At 46.1% G+C, this 18,916-nt stretch overlaps 1 protein-coding gene across 1 annotated transcript in view; it reads left to right on the forward strand.

Moving 5' to 3' along the window:
• LOC106488103 (collagen alpha-1(VII) chain-like) overlaps nucleotides 1-18,916 on the forward strand; it is a 141,256-nt gene that overhangs the window by 39,045 nt on the left and 83,295 nt on the right. The window contains exons 18-37 of the mRNA XM_067317553.1: nucleotides 210-356; nucleotides 1,361-1,480; nucleotides 5,211-5,357; nucleotides 5,511-5,714; nucleotides 6,571-6,710; nucleotides 7,587-7,710; nucleotides 9,060-9,203; nucleotides 9,536-9,726; nucleotides 10,218-10,349; nucleotides 11,695-11,769; nucleotides 12,095-12,175; nucleotides 12,272-12,298; nucleotides 13,737-13,781; nucleotides 14,357-14,425; nucleotides 14,547-14,633; nucleotides 15,556-15,582; nucleotides 15,739-15,792; nucleotides 17,219-17,290; nucleotides 17,797-17,856; nucleotides 18,055-18,090. Of these exons, the coding sequence (XP_067173654.1) occupies nucleotides 210-356; nucleotides 1,361-1,480; nucleotides 5,211-5,357; nucleotides 5,511-5,714; nucleotides 6,571-6,710; nucleotides 7,587-7,710; nucleotides 9,060-9,203; nucleotides 9,536-9,726; nucleotides 10,218-10,349; nucleotides 11,695-11,769; nucleotides 12,095-12,175; nucleotides 12,272-12,298; nucleotides 13,737-13,781; nucleotides 14,357-14,425; nucleotides 14,547-14,633; nucleotides 15,556-15,582; nucleotides 15,739-15,792; nucleotides 17,219-17,290; nucleotides 17,797-17,856; nucleotides 18,055-18,090 (1,982 nt within the window). The remainder of the gene's footprint in view (nucleotides 1-209; nucleotides 357-1,360; nucleotides 1,481-5,210; nucleotides 5,358-5,510; nucleotides 5,715-6,570; nucleotides 6,711-7,586; nucleotides 7,711-9,059; nucleotides 9,204-9,535; nucleotides 9,727-10,217; nucleotides 10,350-11,694; nucleotides 11,770-12,094; nucleotides 12,176-12,271; nucleotides 12,299-13,736; nucleotides 13,782-14,356; nucleotides 14,426-14,546; nucleotides 14,634-15,555; nucleotides 15,583-15,738; nucleotides 15,793-17,218; nucleotides 17,291-17,796; nucleotides 17,857-18,054; nucleotides 18,091-18,916) is intronic.

The raw sequence follows: 18,916 nt of genomic DNA on the forward strand, positions 1-18,916 counted from the left end.
GGTCTCCCTTCCAGCAGTATACGTGATGCCTTTGTGACCAGATCTCTCACCTGCCCATGCCTCAGTATCCCCATCTGAAAAGTAAGCTAATAACACTCCTTCTTTGCCAGTTCCCCTAAGATCTGTGTGGGGAAACTGCTGTAAAATTGTTAATAGCAATTGCCCTGCCCTTGCTACATAACAGTATTTTTTGGAATGGCTGCTGTCAGGTGGCTTGGAAACCTCCCAGCTGGTTGCAGCAGAGACTGTCTCTTTTACAATACCCAAGCTGAAGGAGAACACCACCTACACCATCTGCGTGTCTGCGATGATCGAGGACCTGGAGGGAAGCCCGACACTCCTCACAGCCAAAACCTGTGAGTACAGAGACTGCAGGGTGGGACAAGAGCATCTCCACTGCAGTGCCGGGGGGCCAGCTCCCTCCCAGGGGCTGTGACAGGAGGTGGGGATGGAAGAGGAGCAACACTGGCTGTTACACACCTTGCCGCTTCTCAGGTCCCACCAGCCAGTGTGTCAGAAAATGTGCATTGATCTTTTCTTCTTATCGCTGAGAAACATGGGGGCTTTGACTTGTCTTCTCCTGCTTGCAGACCATCACTGTGAAATGCTGATTTTGTGATCCATTACCTTGGAAGCTCTTTAGTTACAGTTTCCAAACCACTCATGACTCAGTGATGTTATGCAACTTGATTGATGGCCTGGAATAGGAATAGGTCAGAGATCTAGTGGTGGAGAAGTTTGGGGTGTCAAATTTGTGCTGTGGTTTCAGGAAGCACTAGCAGTTGGCACAAGTGAGCAAGCAAAAATTTCATTCCCAATGGAGAATCCCAATGGAGATCCCGATGGATTAGATTTCAGAATCACTTTGGAGAAACACATGGCAGTCCAGGCTAAAGATCTGCTGGTGGTTATTTGTGAAAACTCTACCAGTTCCCACCAAATAAGGATCTGACTTGATTCAGCTTTTGGAAAGCCCTTACAATGCTCCGGGGACTCTTTCCTCTCATCCTGCAGTTAAGTAGGCAGAAGGTCTCTGAAGCTGATTGTAGGCCAAAGGATATTTGCCTTGCAGACATGTCTTTGCACTGTGGGCTGAATATGATCTGAGAGATTCACCAGGGGCTGGAGCTGTGGACAGACCGTGTTCATTGGCACAGGGATGTGCTTCAGGCTCGTAATTCCTATCTGGACTTTTTGCCTTTGATTTCAGTGAGGCTAGGATTTTAGCTTCCCAAAGGATGCATTAGCTTCCTTTTAGCCCAGCCAAGGTCTTGACAGTAGCTTCCACCCACCCACCCTATGCTTTGCCTGCAAAACAACACCAAAAACCAATCACTGTTTCTTTTTCTTTTTCCAACAGTGGATTTACCCAAAGTGACTGAGTTCATAGTGCAGGAGGCTGCAGAGACCAGCATTTCACTGACTTGGACGGCTGTTTCTGGAGCATCAACATACTTATTGACATGGCGTTCATCCTCAGGTAATGTCTTTTGGTGGAGGAAGGAAGGGCAGTTTGTAATTTGGACCTCTCCTGTGTGAGCTGCCACATCACCAAGAATATTTGAGAATGGAGCACATAGTGTAGCAAGCGGTTCCACAAGCAAGCATCAGGGAACTGGGGATTTCCTATGGCTTTGTGTCTTACAGAGTTTAATCAGGGTCTGGTTGTTGGCTGAAGCTTTTCCTGAGTTTGGGCACCCACAATGTTCCCATCCCATGTGGACTCTCTGGTATCTAATACTATTTATGCTGCTGTTGTAGCCTTTTCCCCAGAGCAGGGCATCAGAGGACCCTCTCTTCTATGCACCATCACCTGTCCTCACAAAGCTTTTCTGCAACATCATAGAACTGAGGCCTCTTTAGGCTCAGAACTGACCAAAGATTTGGTCCAAACTGCCCAGTGGGTTCAGAAATTCCTAATGAGGGGTATGAGACAAGAGGGACAAATAACTCATATGAAGACCATCATATAAGCCTTTCTTTTTTAGAAAAAAAAGGGGTAAACCCACTGTTTTCTCACACCAGTTCGCCCCATTGCTAGTACAGGTTTAGTTTAAAACATCATGGGCAGAACAAGTCTGACTTGCCCTGTGGTCTGTTCAGTTCAGCACCTGGTCTTAGAGCCAGCTGATGCAGTGGAAGATGCAAGTGGCAGGTATTAAAGAGGAAATTTCTTTCCATTACCAGCCTTAAGTGGCTGGCTGATTCTCTGAAGTGTCACGACTTGTGTCTCTGAGTACTCCCCGGTTAATCTGGGGTAAGTGATGCTGTCATTGATCACACCAGCACCAGTCCTACTTGGACTGGCCCCAGGGACTCCCCATACATGACGTCTTTTCATCTCTGCTTCCTCCTTTGCGTGAAAAAGAGGAAGAACTGGAAACTGCCTGGCTCACCGAGGAAGTTCACAAGATGACCCAGCTGGCCCTTCAAAGTCCTCAGGGGAAGGAAATGGAGACATGAAAATTTCTGGGAAAAGAGCCTGCCTGTTGCCGTTATCAGGGTCTCTTCCTCCAGAGCACTCGCTGCTCTGAGAGTCACCGCATGTCCATCAGGGACAGTCGCAGCAAACTCACCGAGCAGATGAGTGCCTGCGCCCATGGTGTCGAGCCCTCCTGAGCTGCAAACCTCTGTACAGCCCCCCTCACAGGCTGTGACATCCTGCTGGTGTTCTCTGGCTTCACTTACCAGTTTTCTACTATTTTTAATATATAACTCTTGGCAATTGCTCTTAGCATCCCCTTTTCAATTTGCGATCCATATTAATGCTATTCCTTTCTTCTCTGAGCAGGGCTGGTTTTGTCATCGATGCAACCTTATTTCTTATCTGTTTAAAAGCTTTACTAATTAGAGAGGAGCTTTTAAAACTTTCCTAATCATTATTCACAATTTTTAGTGTATGCTTCTTTTTTCCAATGGATTTTGCTTTGGGGGGTTTGCCCTTTTAAAGCATCAGCTATACCATTTTTTTCTGGATTGGGCCTCAATCTATTTCGATAATAGCGGGTTGCCTGTCATTGTTGCTTCAGGCGCTAACTTTTTGCTAGTGATCAGTTCATCTTCACAGGTCAATAAAGAATACAGGTCTGACACAGAATTCCCCTGTGCTCGCCGCAAAGCTTTTTGAGTTACCGGGTCGTCAGCTTTAATTTTTTTAATTCCAAGGACATTTTGGTATTGACAGCATAAGACTCCCAGAATATGTCATTCAGGATAAAGTCTCCTGTGATAACATCATTTTTTTTGCTCTACACATTATGGATAAGTGATTAGGGAACTCAACATTTGGTTCTCTAGGGTGATTTAAGTGATCTAATGCAACTGTTCCCCTCCTGTGCCATGCTGTTAAATATCGATCCGTAAGTATTCGGAATCATTGGTTTCAGAGTTGTCAGGGACTCAGAAATGGATAATGCCACATTTGACAGTCCCGCTGTGCTCTCACTCTATCGATCCTCCTGAAATAGGTTTATGACTACTGATTTAACATTCCAATCAGATGAATCTTGCCACCACATTTCAATAGTACCAACGAGGTCAAATATATGTTCATAAGTGAGTAATTCCAATTTCTCTTGTTTAATTGCCCAGGCTGCCAGCATTAGCATGTAAAAGCAATTAAAAATTTTGTCTCTTTGTGTCTCTTGGTGCCTTGATTAATTTTGTTCTCAGCAACTTGATTTTTTGCTAAATGAGTGCTTGTTCATTACCCATTTCCCTTGCCCCCTTTTTTAAGCTCATTTAGCGCCATTTCCCTACCCTACCCTAGCCAGACTGTCCTATAAAGGCTTGTTCCCCCTCTATGCAGCTGGAGGTCATCCCAGCTATATAGCTCCTGTGTCTAGTGTTTCACAAAACCAAACCCATGCATCTCAACAGGGCTCCATCCAGAGCCAGTGTTCCTCCTCCACACGACAGGAGGGACCTTGGAGAAGTTCAGCTGGATGTTGCCATCCTCTCTCTTTTTTCTACCTTCTCTTGACTATTCTTGGACCACCAAAGCTATGGTTTTGGCATCCACCACAATCAGTATTCAGAAGCCTGTTTAATCTTGCAGTTGCACCTTAAGCATTACCACCTGCTGTCCTCCTGTCCCTTGCAAAACATTAATATCACTCTTCTTAGAAGACCATCCCCAGCAAAGACCATCTTCCTTCTTCAGTGGCTGCAGATGTCTTTTGCTGTATGCCTCCCAACCTTGTGGGTTGTGCTGAGCATCCAGCCCTGGATATGATCCCTGAACCTTCTACCTCAGTCCACCAGCAGTCTTCTGCACGTCCCAGAGTATGAGTGTGGTAACCACACGCTGTTTCTCATTATGTGAAATCCCCCCCTGTCCTCTACTCTCTGGTGGATTCAGGCTGTGATCTGCCTGTCTGCCTGTCTCTACCAGTGAAGCAAGGCTGCCCACTGCTTTTGTGTATGGTAGTTAAAACTGGGTTTAGATTATTTACGCTGATTTAATTTTTCCCTAGAAGCTATCTTTCTTTTTTTTTTTTTTTTAAAGGAAAGTGCTGCTTTAGAATGAAAAGGCACAAATTTCACTTTGAACAACATCAAAATTCATCATCCAGCATTTCCAGAATAAGACTCTTTTAAAATGTCAAAACATTGTTATGATGTTTTCACAGGTGCATTATTTTAAATCAAAACTATTTATCATATGTGAATAGCTTTCTCAAATTATTTTGGTTCTACTTTTCAGGAAACTTTCTATTCATTAACAAATAAGAATCCTGGTGGATCTATGACCAGCCATGTGGACCATAATTAATGTTCCTTCATTGGGCTATCACAGAACTAAGCCTTGGACGCTACCTGGAACAAATGCCCTCTTCAACCACTTGTACAAATTCCCATTTTATGTTCCTGTTCACTTGTTTGAGAACTTTTCTGGCAGATATTAATAAACCTGACTGCTTATCTTTTAGGAAGGGATTAACCATTTCACACATTTGGGTTTATTCCATCCCTCTTAGTCTCAGAGAGATGGAAAACAACCCTGTTACATCGAGTTTGGGGCATGAACATTGCAGACAGCAAACACATTTTACCAGGCCCTCTACCCTGAAGCACAGGACTCATGTCTTCCCTGACCTCCTGTTTGCTGAAGGTGGTGTCGTTAGAAGATGGGACGTTCCAGGTGTGGGAGTTATGCTGAGCTTCTCTGTCTCTCGGCTAATGTATGTTTCTTCCTTTATTTTTTCCAGCTTCTGATCTTTCCCTGGAACTGCTGACAGCAGCTGCTAGATCATATCGAGTGACAGGGCTGAACTCCAAAGAGACATATTTGTTTTCTATAAGGCCAGTCTTTGGAGAGACTGAAGGACCAGAGACGACACTCATTGGGCATACAGGTATGAAGGCTGGGTGCTTGTGTTGCAGTTTCTCCTAGGTAACTGCTATTGAGACTTATTTCTTGGCTTCCCTACCCTTCTGATGCTTTGCAAGGTAGTGGCACCCTAACTAAAAAGGGTTTAGCAAACACTTTTTTCATTTGTCTCTTACAGTGGGACCTCAGAGAGATTCATCTGTGCCAGTCTCTCCTGTTACTTCTGCAAAAGAGGCTACTATGAGATCCCCCTCCACAGCTTTTAGCAATGCAAGAACCACTTCCCTTCCACTGGGCACCAACGCAACATTAAAACCAACCTCAGAAACCCTACTATTGACCACCGTAGTGTCTGCACCACTGACTACTCTGCCTGGGCCAAGTGAGTGTGTATCCATGTGTGATTCAAGGACGATGATTAAAACCACCAGGTCCCTGGGCACCATGGTCTCCTCTGATCTCAGGAGCCAAAACTAGTCTTCATTCGCTGAGTGTTGAATAACTATTTAGCTTGCTCAGCCAAATGAAGGCTGCAAGAGAGGACCTGAATACCATCTAGAAGTACGTTTAGTGGCCTAACATCAGGACAGGAGAAGTGTCTATGCTGCAAGCTAGCCCTCACAAGGGAGGTGTCTATAATGATGTTTAAGCTAGAAGTTAAAAAGTTGCTAATGAGAGTCTTTTTAAGAAGTGAGCTTCTGCAACAGCCTTCCTGTGGGAATTTGGGGAATGAAAAGACCTATCTTCTTTCAAGATGGAATTTTATCTGCTCATGTGAAGAGTTATTTGTGACATGGTGTGATGGGGGGATTTAAATCCAGGGGACAAGGACCTTCCAGATCAGTGTTCCTCTGGATGGCATACTTCCCATCAGGACTAAGTGGTAGCTGGATGTGGTGCTGGTGAGGCAGGAGATAGTACTTTCTCCTCAGTGATGGCAGTCCTAAAAGCCAAGAAGGAATTGTTAAGCCCATGTTATTCTCCTAGAAACTGCCCCAAGAGCCAATCACTGATCCTCTTACTCTGAAGTTCCCCATGAGGATGACCAGTGTTGGTGAAGGGGAAGACACAAAACCCATTTAGCACTGCCCTGTAGGAAGAAGGTGCTGCCTACTCACCAACACTTGGCATCGCAAGACATATTTGTGCTTGGGTTTGTTTCATTGTTATGAACGCAATGAAATGTGCTTCTGCTTTAGGACTCCATGACTCATGGAAATCCTCTTTTCCCTTTGCAGTCTGTGGCAAGTTCAAAGCAGATATTGCATTCCTGGTGGACGAGTCCTCAAGTATTGGCCAGAGCAATTTCAATAAAGTGAAAGACTTCCTCTTCCGGATCATATCCTATTTCCCTAAGATTGGGCCTGAAGGGACACAGGTAAGAATTTGTTATTCTATTTCCTGAAAGTGTTTTCTTTCCAGTTGTTCACCTTTCGCTCACCCTTGCAATAACAAAGAGTTTGCTAGCTCACACTTTGTGTTTCTTAGAGGTGAATTACTTTGCCTAAAGCCACATCAGACTTACATGGTCTATCAAAGACTAGAATAAGAGTCACCTAAGTTCCAGCCTGGCTCCATACTCATTGGAGTGTATTTCCCTTTCTTGCTTATTTTTCCAAGAGCAAGTCATCAGGAATAAAGCAAGTCCTGGACCTGTTAAAATGCAGTGTTTCAGCCTGTCTAGATTATGGAGCCCACGTATACAGCATCCCCTGTTTCTGACTCTGTCCTGGGTGAGGCCATGGGTGCCCTGCTCCAGGGCCAAGGATCTCCCTTCAGGGCCCCATTTCTGCCCACATCCAGACTGCTAATGGGAGGAGACCCAGGTGGATGCCCAGATGGGAGATGCAGCACATGCCAGCAGCTGCCTTCTCTGGACAAGCAGAATCCCCAGACCGTGCTGTGAAACACCTCAAGGGTGGCTGCAGCCTGCAGTATTAACTGACAACCCAGGAAAGCCAATGGGAAGACTCAGTAGATAATTTAGTACAGATCATTTGTATTTAATGATTAGCCCATTAGCCCATCTGATATCCAAACCAGCCTTTTGAAATGGGGACTTATGTTGCTTTCTTTCAGTTGATCAAGAAATGAGGAGTTCCTTGCACTCTTTATTTGCAGGTAATCTGCAAGATTTAGGCAGGTGATGACGTTATCCTGAATTAACAGATTATTCTGGTGAGATGAAGACACCTCAGTTTGGGTGGCTGTAGAATGAACTTCATCTTTTTCAGCCTGGCCTTTTCTTTGGCAGGTTGCTGTAGCACAGTACAGCGAGGAGCCCAGGGCGGCGTTCCACTTTCACCAGCACAAGGACCGCAACAGCGTTCTGAAAGCCATCAAGGGGCTGCGCTATGCTGGAGGCAACACAAAAACTGGTGTGTATGTGTGAGCCCATACACATGTTGTAGACCTTCTGGCTCAAGAATGAGGCTGGAGTCCAAGAATGCATTTGTCTGAGCATTTTGAACCTATTTGCGTATACCTGCTATGGGTAGAAAGTTATGGCCCAAAGTTCTTTAAAATTTGAGAGCAAAGGATTGAATTTAGTTTTATTTCCAGATATGGCCTATCCAGCTGGCCTGGTTCCTTTATCTGTGTCCTACTTTTACTACTGGGTTTCTCTTCATTATTTTGTAACCTTGCCCGCACTTGAGGGATGTTTTTATACCTAGCCTGGAGAGCAGCCCATAAACATTTGATAAGGATAGTTGATGCTAAAGCATCCTTATTACCCACTCTATGCTCATTTTAATCAGCAAATTGCAAAGGTTATTGTCGTTACCCTCACAACAAAACATCATGCCCTGTTCTATTTTCGTGGTATGCCATCACATAGCTGTCCTTTGTTTACCTCTATTCAAATAACACAGCTCTTCATCAGCTTGGCCTCTCAGAAGTTCAGCTGCTTTTGACTTACGTAGCTAAAAAGCCCAAATATAGACAGCACTTTCTACCTACTCCTTCTTGGCAGGACAGCACAGTATACTTGTTTCCCTGAAGTATAAAATGAGGGTAGTTAGTTTTAACTTTATCCTTTTTAAATGGCACACCTAACTGTCTTCCAGACAGTACAAATCAAAGCCTTGAGACCAAAGGCACCCGTATATATTAACAGAGGGCTTATATACCTCAGCCTGATGACGTGGTATTGGTCAGGAGCACAGAAAAGTGGGACTAGGCAGAATACAAGAATTTGGACAGGACTGGTCGGGCAGAGAGGCAGTATGAAACTGTTCAGTTTGCAAATTCTTAGGTAACCTTGCCTCTAACCCTTCTTTTTTGTGGATGTTGTGTCAATGGATGCATTTCCATTTCCAAGACTCATAGGAATCTTTCCATCGTGATTTGCGGCTTCTTAACCCTTTCAGTTTGAGGGCTTTTTTTCTGAAACTTTCATGATCTTTCTAAAGAAATTTCAAAATGGGAATTCAGTGTTTTTTTCCTAAAATGTTGGGGAAATGCTTTGACTCTCTTGAACACATTTCTTTTTTTTTTTTCTCCTTTCCAAAACTATCTGCTGAATTCAACCTGAACCATTTCAGTCAATCTGATTCATTGCTGTCTCCCCTCAAAAAATGTTGCCTTGCTGTAGGAGCTACTATCAACTTACAGGGTTACACTGAATGCCCTATTTTGCCCAGCTGTGGGGTGGAACCCACAGCACCCCCACCGGCACACATAATGTGTAGGCAGATTTACACTGTGTCTCTCTACATTTGCCCAGGTCGTGGTATAGCCTACGTGTTAAAGGAGTTATTTCAGTCCTCCAGAGGCATGAGACCAGCTTTCCCTCATGTGCTGGTGCTTGTGACTGATGGGCGATCACAGGATGATGTGTTACCACCAGCCAGAATAGCCCATGCTTTAGGTAAGAATTGCCCTGTTGTGTTTCCCTAAGGCCTTGGTTGTCCTTCAAATACAACCAGGAACTGAATTCCCAGGGTGTTGTGGGTGTTATATTGCATGATTTGTGCACTTCAAATGCATTGTTGCCTTTCTTCACTCCTTCATCTTTTCTTCTTTTCGTTCCAAGCTAGAGTGTCTTGGTTTTGCTAGAACTCACACATGCTGGTTTAGGTGAGGTGTCTCTTGGCTGTTGGAGTATGTATTACCACCAAAAGATATCAACAGGAAGAATGATGAGGGGTTTGGAAACTCTGATCCCAAACATTTTTCCATTAAGCAAGTGATGTGTTTCAGGGATCCGCATCATTGCTGTGGGTGTCTCCGGAGCTGACCCCGTTGAGCTGAACAGCATTTTGCTGCAGCAGAACCTCCAGAATGTTTTCTACATCAGCACATTTGATGACTTTCCCCATATCCTCCGAGAGCTGATAGAAATCATTTGTTCTGACCCGCAGCCTTCAGGGGCCCAGCCACTGCCTGGGGAGGTGAGCTGCTTCACAGAGCTTTGAATAAAAGCTGTCTTGCTTGGCACAGGTCATGCACAAGGGCAGTCATCTACCCTGAGCCATGTTTCAAAGCAAGAGGGACAAAACAGATTCAGGACATTGGGTCCAATCCTGACCTCACTTACTGTCCAAACCCAAAGATGAAGAACAAAACCTTTGAAATTAAAGGTGTAAAAAAGGGGAAGCTAGAATACAGCTTTGAAGGTGGTGTTACATAAGGCCACTGCAGGGGTAAGCACTTGGACATATTGTAATTTCAATGCCCTCTTCCAACTATGGTCCATGGATCATTGGTAAGGATGTGAGCTTGTTTGCAGAGTATCTCAAACAGTGGTATTTTATAGCTGTTTCAATTGAAAGGTTGGTGATATAAATGCACAATGACCTCTTGACATCTGCAGAGGGTTGATGGTGGTGTCTGGCCCCAGAGTACGGAGGATCACTAATCTAACCCAAACTCCCTGCTGCAGGTTGACAGACATGAAGCAGACAAGCAATTGCCATTTGATAACACAGAGAGCAAGTCACTGATCTTTGATCCACCTTCAGCTGCACCATACATCCAAAGAGGAGAGGAGGCTTGTGGTCCGTGGTGTTTAAAGGTGAGATTTAGTTCACTGATGTCTGTTTAGGAGACTGTATTTCAGAGCAGTGTCTCAGTCATCTCCCACACTGCACTGGCCAGGTCACTTCTCACACCTACACTGCATTCAGTGCAGTTGTATCACCCTCAAGGTCTTTAACTTTGGAGACTGTTCATATTTGGGGAGATCGTCCTAGGACCTGCCACTTCTACATGGGATATGCAGCAGCCTCCTATGCTCCTGTCTAGTGAACCAATAGAGCACAGTTATTTCATGGGTCCTGCATCATATCTGCCAGCCCCACGCAGACATCCCAGATGTCCTACAGCATTTCAGATAGCTCTGGACTCCAACACGTGAGCCACTGAACAGAGCCCTGAGCTTCCTTAGTGTAGAAATAAAATGTTGGGAGGCAATTCTACCCACCAACCAAGCAGAAAGACGGAGGAAATGAAGAACAGTAGCAGCCATGTACCTTTAACTCACAAGAGGAGGTGGGGATCCATTTTTGCCATTTCTAAGGGAAGTTCAGTGTTTCCAAGTAGTTTCCTGGAATTGTCACAGAAAAATACCCTGGTGATTAGGGTCAGCTTTGGGAGGTTATCTGCATAGCTGTAATTCCTTGCTCTGTCACCTACTTCCTGGGTGGCCCTGGATAAATCACTCAGGTGTGCTAGCTTCATTTGAGTAAATGAGTGTCTCCACAGTAGTAAGTCACAGTGGTGGGCATTTAGTTGGTGTGGTCAACAAAGTGTAGATCGTGATTCAGTTCATAAGTAGGTGCCTGTACTAGCAGATGATTAGTCAGATAGAGATGTTTATGCTGGTGGCCATCTAAAATGAGGTGAGATGAATGTCACCCCCATTGTCCATGGATGGTTGAATTAGGTCTTTATCTCACCTCTGCCAAACTCCTTTCCATAGTTTCTCCCATGGGAGAGAAAAGTTGTGCTGAAATTTCCTTTGAGTCTTGGCAAACATATAACCAAGAGCGTTTACAGTCTCTCTGAGCCAAAAAGGAGATCCTGAACTGTAGCTTTAACGAGGCCAAGATTTCACGACACATCAACATGTTCCCTGACTGCATTTCCTCCTCATGCTGCTCTGTGTTCTCCATCCTTTTCTCCCCATTTCAGTGCAAGCTGGAGACACTCTAAGTAATGCATAATCTCAGAAGGATGTTAAAGGGTCTGATGATACAGACAAGTCTCCTGCAGGGTCAACTTTATCCCTTGCTTCTCTTGCATAGGTCAAGGAGTGTGCTAGTCTTTGTTTTGCAGTCACTCTGGTTTGGGTTTATTTGCCATCCTATAGTGGGTAATAATTCCCTGAACATTTGTTCCATTTTCTTTTTCCTTTCAAGGGCTTAAGGGTCTCACTGGCTCGTGGAGGTTATGACCCGTACAGCTTTACTACAAAGGGAGAGAAAGGAGAGAGGGTGAGTCTGTCCACCTCAACCATTCACTTGGTTAATTAATATACAAGCAAATAATTAGTAGCAAGGCAGAGATCTATCCAAGAATCTCAGAGTTTACAAAACTTGTCTGGGTTTGAAAATCTGATATTTCTACTTTCCTCCAGAGGTAACTCAGCCTAAAACAAAATGATACAGGTTTTATCCTCCGCATGAGAAGGAAAATTGCTCTGCATACTAGGAATTGAGGATTCCCTGTAGCAATGCACAAAGCTAAGGTTGCCCAAAGCTGTTCAGGTGTGCAGGTTTGGAGCTCTAACTCACATACTCTTGCTTTCCATATGCTTAGGGCCTACCTGGGAAGGACGGTATTCCTGGGCTGCCGGGCAGACCAGGGCGGACAGGTCCTCCTGGTCCCCCTGGGCTCAAGGTATGTATTTGCTTTAACAAACACTGTAAAGGGGTCATTTAACAGAGGAGTGAACGTGGCTCTGAAATATTTCTCTCTCTTTTTCCTGATTTGTAGGGTCTCCCTGGTGTCCAAGGTAATACGGTAAGTATTTTGAATGCAGCAAAGATCACCCACAAAGTGGGACTCAAAACCTTTGCTTTTCAAGCCTTTCAAAGGCCAGTTGGGCTGAGCAGGACAGGAGCCTCAAGTGACTCATTCTGCCTTCATGAGGGGCTGTTGCCATCACTGAATAACTCCTGGCTAAGATGAGAAAGAGTCTGTTGGCTGTTTTTCTAGGATCTGCCTCTCCTGCCAGCCAGGACTCTCACCACTAGCTGTGAACTTGACTCAGTACCAGAAGTGTTGTTCAGGTTTCCTTCTGTTCAGAAACCTGGCACATAACGCAGCACAACACTGGCATATTTCTAGCCAAGTAACCATCACTGAACCAGAGCTGCCCAGAAAAAAAAAAAACAACACAAGAACTGCAAACCCTGCCTGCATTTATATATCAGTCTTACCACGCTCTGTTATACATTTAATCACCAGTAGCATCATTTGCTCACAGACATCCCGTGCACTAATTATGCTTCTGACAGTTTCACAAAACTATTCATACTATTGCTTGGAAAACACTCATCTAGCTAAACCAGCCAAACCTCATGTGCCCTTGTTTTCATTAGAAGTACCGCCATTTGCTCCATGCTGTTGATTTTACTGGAGATAGCATGGCTATACACATTAGATCAGCAGTCAGCTACAAAAATGTCCCTCACCTGCTTTCACTGGTGCTCTGTTAATAGACATTTGTGTTTGATGAGGTAAATCACCCTCTAGGCTCTGAGGACTCTTTTCAGAAGAGCTGGTACCAAGGTGCCCCAGGTCATTTGAGATCCCCTAGGATTTCCGATGCAACCATGTACAGCAGATAAAGTATGGGACTTATGGGGCACTTCTGAAGTGAGACCTGGAGGCCAGGCAGGTATCACAGAGCATCACAAATGGCACAAGCTATCTGTGCATGTAGAACTGAACTGAGCCCTGATCTCCATCACTTATAACGGGGTGAAGACAGCCAGCTCATGTGGAGACACAACATTTGAGTGTCATAGTCTTCAACTGAACCCATCCTTTGGGCTTAATTCAGTTGCTTAAAAAGAGTCCTCGCATGTCATTTGAGATGCCCTGCTATCCCACCTAACCTCCAGCTGATGCTCTAGAAGGGTATAGATCTCCTGTAAATCCTGTGTTATGTCTACCAGCCCTGGGCCTTGGGTACCTGAGGATATCTCAGGCATCCCTGGACATCTCTTACCTGCACCCATCACTAGGGAGGGACATATAACACATTGGCCCACATGTGACACCTACATGATTCACATCAGTGTTGGAACCAAAACCAGTTACTCGCTTCAAGGAACCTATTTTCTTAATTGCTTAAGGGTGAATGACATTTTTTTAGAGGAACTTGAACATCCCACAACGGTGGTCTTGCAAATGCTTTATTGTTTAATGGTGTGTGATTTATTTTTAATTCCAGGGATCTCCTGGCTATCCAGGACCAGTGGGGCCAAAAGGAGACAGAGTGAGTTTCATTCCTGGATTTCATTGGGAAAAAGCCATTGTAGCGTTCTCGCCTCTTACTTCCAAGTGTGTGCACTAGTCCTGTACAGCTAGCAGCCCTTGAGGAGTCTTTCTTCAGTTTTACTATGAGGCATCTAAAGTCTTCAAGGAGAAAACTGGCCAGTCGTTATCACAGGCCCTTGGCACAATTCAGTCGGTTATTTCCCCGGGGAGGTAGCACTCTGTTGGGTCATTCTGCATTTCAAGAGCTGCTGCTATGAACAAGCCTGTTTGCACACATTTAGGACAGAGAAAGGTAAGGTTTCATAATCTGTTGTGGGCTCTTCCCAGGAGCAGTTGTCCTGTCCTTCCCCCATGCCCCCAGCGTGCATGGCCATGTGGTTTCTGGTACCTCCACAACAGAGATGCAGCAAGCAGGGGGGTTGGGTTTGCAGCGTAGGGAGACTCTTGCCTTTCCCAGGCTGTTTGCTCTTGAAGTACACTGATCTTGCAACTGCACCTAAGTCGTGAAACTGCCTGTTGGTACCTGGACCTCCCAACGCAGCTGAGCATGTGTCCTTCTCCCTTCTCACGCAGGGCGAACCAGGATATGTCCTGAGAGGAGTGGAGGTGATTCCTGGTCAGACCGGGCAACCTGGCCCTCCAGTGAGTATCGTACCCCAGGCACTATGGCCCCTTGGCCTGCTCAGCTTCTGCAGGGCTAGCAGAGCAGCAAAGGTGCTGGCAGAAAGCTTGACCCTCTGTCTCCTGGTTTTTGTTGTTGCAGGGACAGAAAGGACAGCCGGGGGTTCCCGGGGTAGCAGGACCACCAGGTTTACCGGGGCCACAGGGACCACCAGGGATGTCCATCAAGGTGAGCGAGGTTATTTGCAGCATGGTTAAGCCACAGAGAGTGGGGTACCTGGCATAGCCCAGGGTCCCTGGACGCTTCATTTAAGGGCCCTGGGAATACACATTTCTTCCCTCTGTTATGCAATAAATATCCAGACCTTCAATTGATCCTGCAGTGCTGAGACCCATAGGATTCTCCCACTGAATCACAGAGGTACAAAAGGAGGCCCCCTCCACATGGCTTTTCCTACCGTGAGGGCCCTGCTGTTCAACCACAGCTCAAAATGACAACCTCAAAACAGCAGAAATTGGTGATGGAGCTTGAAAAGGTTACAGTCAGGCTTGTCTGGTGTGGGGCCAGATTCAGTGGTTACTAAAACTTTTCCAGCTCCAGGTCCCTACAGAGGTTGTTCAGCACCTTGAGTGAAATATCCAGGACCACTTGTGCTGTGCACAGCAAAAACTGGATTTACGGTTTTCACCAACTGTCTCCCTTCACTGCGGGGGACAGATCATCTCAGCAGAGATCGAGGGTCCTAAACTCCCCTCGTTTGCTCTACGGGGAGTTTGAATATCAGATTTCATGGGTTGAGGTGTCTGGAGCATGACAGATAGCAGACACCTCTACCAAAGCTCTGCTTACCCTGAGGGATAGTGGACTTTGGTCTCTGGGCTTGTCAGCCTGCAGGAGCTTTTGCTGGAACTAAATTTGGAGAGAAACCCCCTCCCTGTCACTACTGTTTGGTTGGAAGTCACAGAGAGGGAAAAGCCCAAAGACTGCAGCGTCGTGCTCGGGTGCAGGAATGCTTGGCAGCTTCTTTAATGAAAGGGACGTGCTGCTGCTGTGTATCTTCAAGGGGGAAAGTGGGGAAAGACTGTTTGAAGGCTCTGCTTCTCCGTGCTCCCAGGCTCCGTGGTAATGCTTCGTGTCCTTTGCATTTCAGGGTGAACCAGGGGATTCAGGTATCAGGGTAAGTACCTAGAATGACTTTCACTTTTGCATGGGGTGACAAGCCTTGTTTTTTATTCCTAAGCTGTCCAGTAGGCTCTTGTTTCAGTCCTTGCCAGGTGCCCATTGAGACCATGCTGCTGGGACATGTGGTAAGACTCTCCTGTGCTTCATGCAGGGTCCTCGCGGGAGGAATGGCCTCAAAGGTGACAAAGGAGGCGTGGGAGAGCCGGTGAGTTATCTGCCGATGACCAAGCGCTAAAGGAGAGCCACAGGCCACCGCCAACAGTGGGAAAGTGCCGTTGACCTTGGGACACCAGCTGCCAAGGAGGGTGGTCATGCAGGGACGTGTCTATTGACAGCTTTCATCAGCTGCCGCTTTGGGATGCTTCACTCTTCTGACAAGCCCTTCCTGCTAGGGCTGGCAGATTAATCAGGGCCAATTAAGCATTTCTCACTTTGTCAGCTTCGTCCTGCTGACCTGTCATTCAGGAGTTATCAAAGGGAAATGTTAGAAACCCAGCAAAGACGCACGATAGCAGCCATTTGTTTTGCAAAAAGCAAGCACATGCTCTTCCTCAGAGCACAGAGCAAAGAGCTGTGAAAAGTGCATCCATCGCCACACTCACAGCTACAATAAACCCTCTGGTGTAGTCAATCATGTTGGCAGATGATAGCAAGTGTTGCCTGAGGAAGGCTGCTCCAGAGATCCATGCCTTAGCCTGGCCTTTTATAAAATATGTCTTCCTGACATGTTCATTTTCCGTGAGCTCAGTTAGATCGCTTCCCTTCAAGCCCCTGCTGCCCGCATCACCCATGAAGCAGCTAAGTATAGCCCTGCTCCTTCCCACAGCCCTCCCCATCTCAGGAAGGGCAGGGAAGAACTGGGACAGGTCCAGAGGAGGGCAAGAAGGCAGATTAAAAGCATGAGGCATCAAATGGACCAAGATGGGGTGGCCAAGACAAAGAGAAGGAGGTGGTTCTTCGCAGAAGAAGTTCCACAAGGATACTTTGGGTATAAGAGGTTTGAGTTCAAGGGGAGGTGAGAAAAGAAAAGAAATCCATTGATGGCTGCTAAGGATAAAGAAACCACATCTGGCTCAGGAAGTCTGAATTACAAATAGTTCAAGCCTGCATGGTTACTCAGGGATTATATGCATGTCCTGTTCTTGTTTCCTTCCTAAGGTGCCTATTACGGTCTACCATCAGAGATGGGTGCTTTTATGTTATGTTCACCGTACTGCAGACCTATATCCGATAGACCAGCCATTTCCTTATTTCAGATTTTAGTGTCGAAATCAGCAGCATACCCTATTAGAGCAACACAGCCTTGAAGAGTCACCAGAGAAGGCATCCACTGCCAAACCAACATGGGTACCCAGCCTCTAGATTCCCATCTAACAAGCAAAAGCATCTTTATTTTCCCTTCCCAAATAAAGCCAGTGATCCATAGCCTCTTTGTGGGGGAGAAGCTGACTTGGGTATACATGATGATCTCTATAAAGCCTCAGTTTCAAAGGAACTGGTAAGATGGGCCCATCAGGATATACAATTTTCTGCTTGTGTTTCTGCACACTTAAAAGTAAACCCTGTCTTTTATATGATCATTAACAAACAGTTTGGAAGGAAAGGATGTGAAGATGTCTCTTCCTTTGCAGGGGAAACCCGGCTTGCCAGGCCCTGTAGGCCTAGATGGTGTTCCTGGACTGCCTGGACCAAGGGGAGAAAAGGTCATTACGTGTATCAGATGCTTGCAGGATCCATCAGCCCAAGGGGGGAAGCTGAAAATAATCGAGACGAAGTAATAGTGGGATAGATTGAGTGCAGATAAAGTGGAGGCATGTAGAGATTTTCCCCCATTCCCCTACACTCCCTGCTCATACAGATGTCTTCTCCCAAACACAGCCCAAGCCCTACATGCTGCCTGTCCTCTGGATGGGGCTGCTTTGCTGATTCCCCTACCATGCTTCAAATGGTGGCTGAAAATACACACACGCCCTTTCTTTACTGCTCCCTCCTCCAAGTTATTTGCACCTTGCCCGAAGGTCACTGGCTAAGCGTATGTCTTAGCAAAATGGCCACAGAGCAGATTTCTCTCCTCCAGTTTTGCAGGACAGTTAAGAGCAGAACTGTAACACAGGCTGTAGGGTGGGACATTCCCTGCTCTACAGTTTTTGTGCCTTCCTCCTGGCATGGGGTCTGCTTTTCTGAGTGCAATGCTGTGCTTACCTTGCAGGGGATGACAGGAACGGGCATTCCCGGCACTGCTGGCTTGAAGGGAGAAGAAGGAGAACAGGTGGGTTGGCAATTTTTCAGCGAGTTTTGCAGCAAAAGTCCCCCAGGTGGGCTCAATGTCTCTGCAGTCTCCTCCAATACCCCTTCTCTAGGTTGTCCTTGGAGGGCATGTGTCCTGTGGTTGCAAATGGGAAGGGACAGAGGAGAGAAGACTTTGGGTCTTAAAGTCTGAGCTTTTGCTCTTCCTTCTGTTTTATAGGGAGTGATGGGTCCTCCAGGAGTACCAGGACCAAAGGTGGGTACTGAAAGATATTCAACTATGCTGAACCTGAGTCTCTGTGCCTAGTACTCAGGTGCCAAGGAAAGCATCTAGCTCTAACCGTCATCATAGGCTACAGGAACATTGCCTCCTTACTCAAAAACAGTAAAAGGAGATAATTTTACATGTCAGCAGTCACTGACCTGTGGAACTCATTGCTGCAGGATGTTGCAGAGACCTGGAATGGTAGCAAGATGCAGTATTTTAATAAATTAATAAATTACATTTTTGTGGCTGGTAAGGATCTGCAGAGCTGCAGCAGTTCATATTAGATGTGCTTTAGGAGGAATATGGAACCGCATGCACCAGGGCTTGGTCCCAGCTCTGATGCTATTAGGGATGATGAGGGAAGAAGATGTGAGGAGCAGATTATCTCACGTCTGGTGCCTTTCAGGCACCATCCTCTGAACCGCCTGGGCCCAGATTCATTCCCACCTAATTAAATGCCTGCATCAGGTGTGTCAGAGTGCCAGGATGCCTTTCTCAGTGGAGAAAGACAAGCCCTGTGAGAGGTGATTCAGCCCATCCTAAGGTTTGAGTTGTCTTCTGGAAGTGCCCATCTTTTTTTTTTTTTTTTTTTTTTTTGGTGTGTGTGTGGAGGGGGCTTAGCTTGACCTTGTTTAAGAGCCTGGAGTCAGTGGGGAGGAATGATTTTGGGGTCCGGTGCTGTCAGAGGCAAGAGACTGGACTATAGTAGCTCCACTCCAGATCTGACACCTCTGCTGTGAACCCAGGAAAGATGAAGCGTGGCAAGGGCTGGTCAAGAAGAGACTCAGGGCAGGCACGGAAGGTTTTCTTCCAG

This window comes from Apteryx mantelli, chromosome 1 (genome assembly GCF_036417845.1).
Source record: "Apteryx mantelli isolate bAptMan1 chromosome 1, bAptMan1.hap1, whole genome shotgun sequence".
NCBI lineage: Eukaryota > Metazoa > Chordata > Aves > Apterygiformes > Apterygidae > Apteryx > Apteryx mantelli.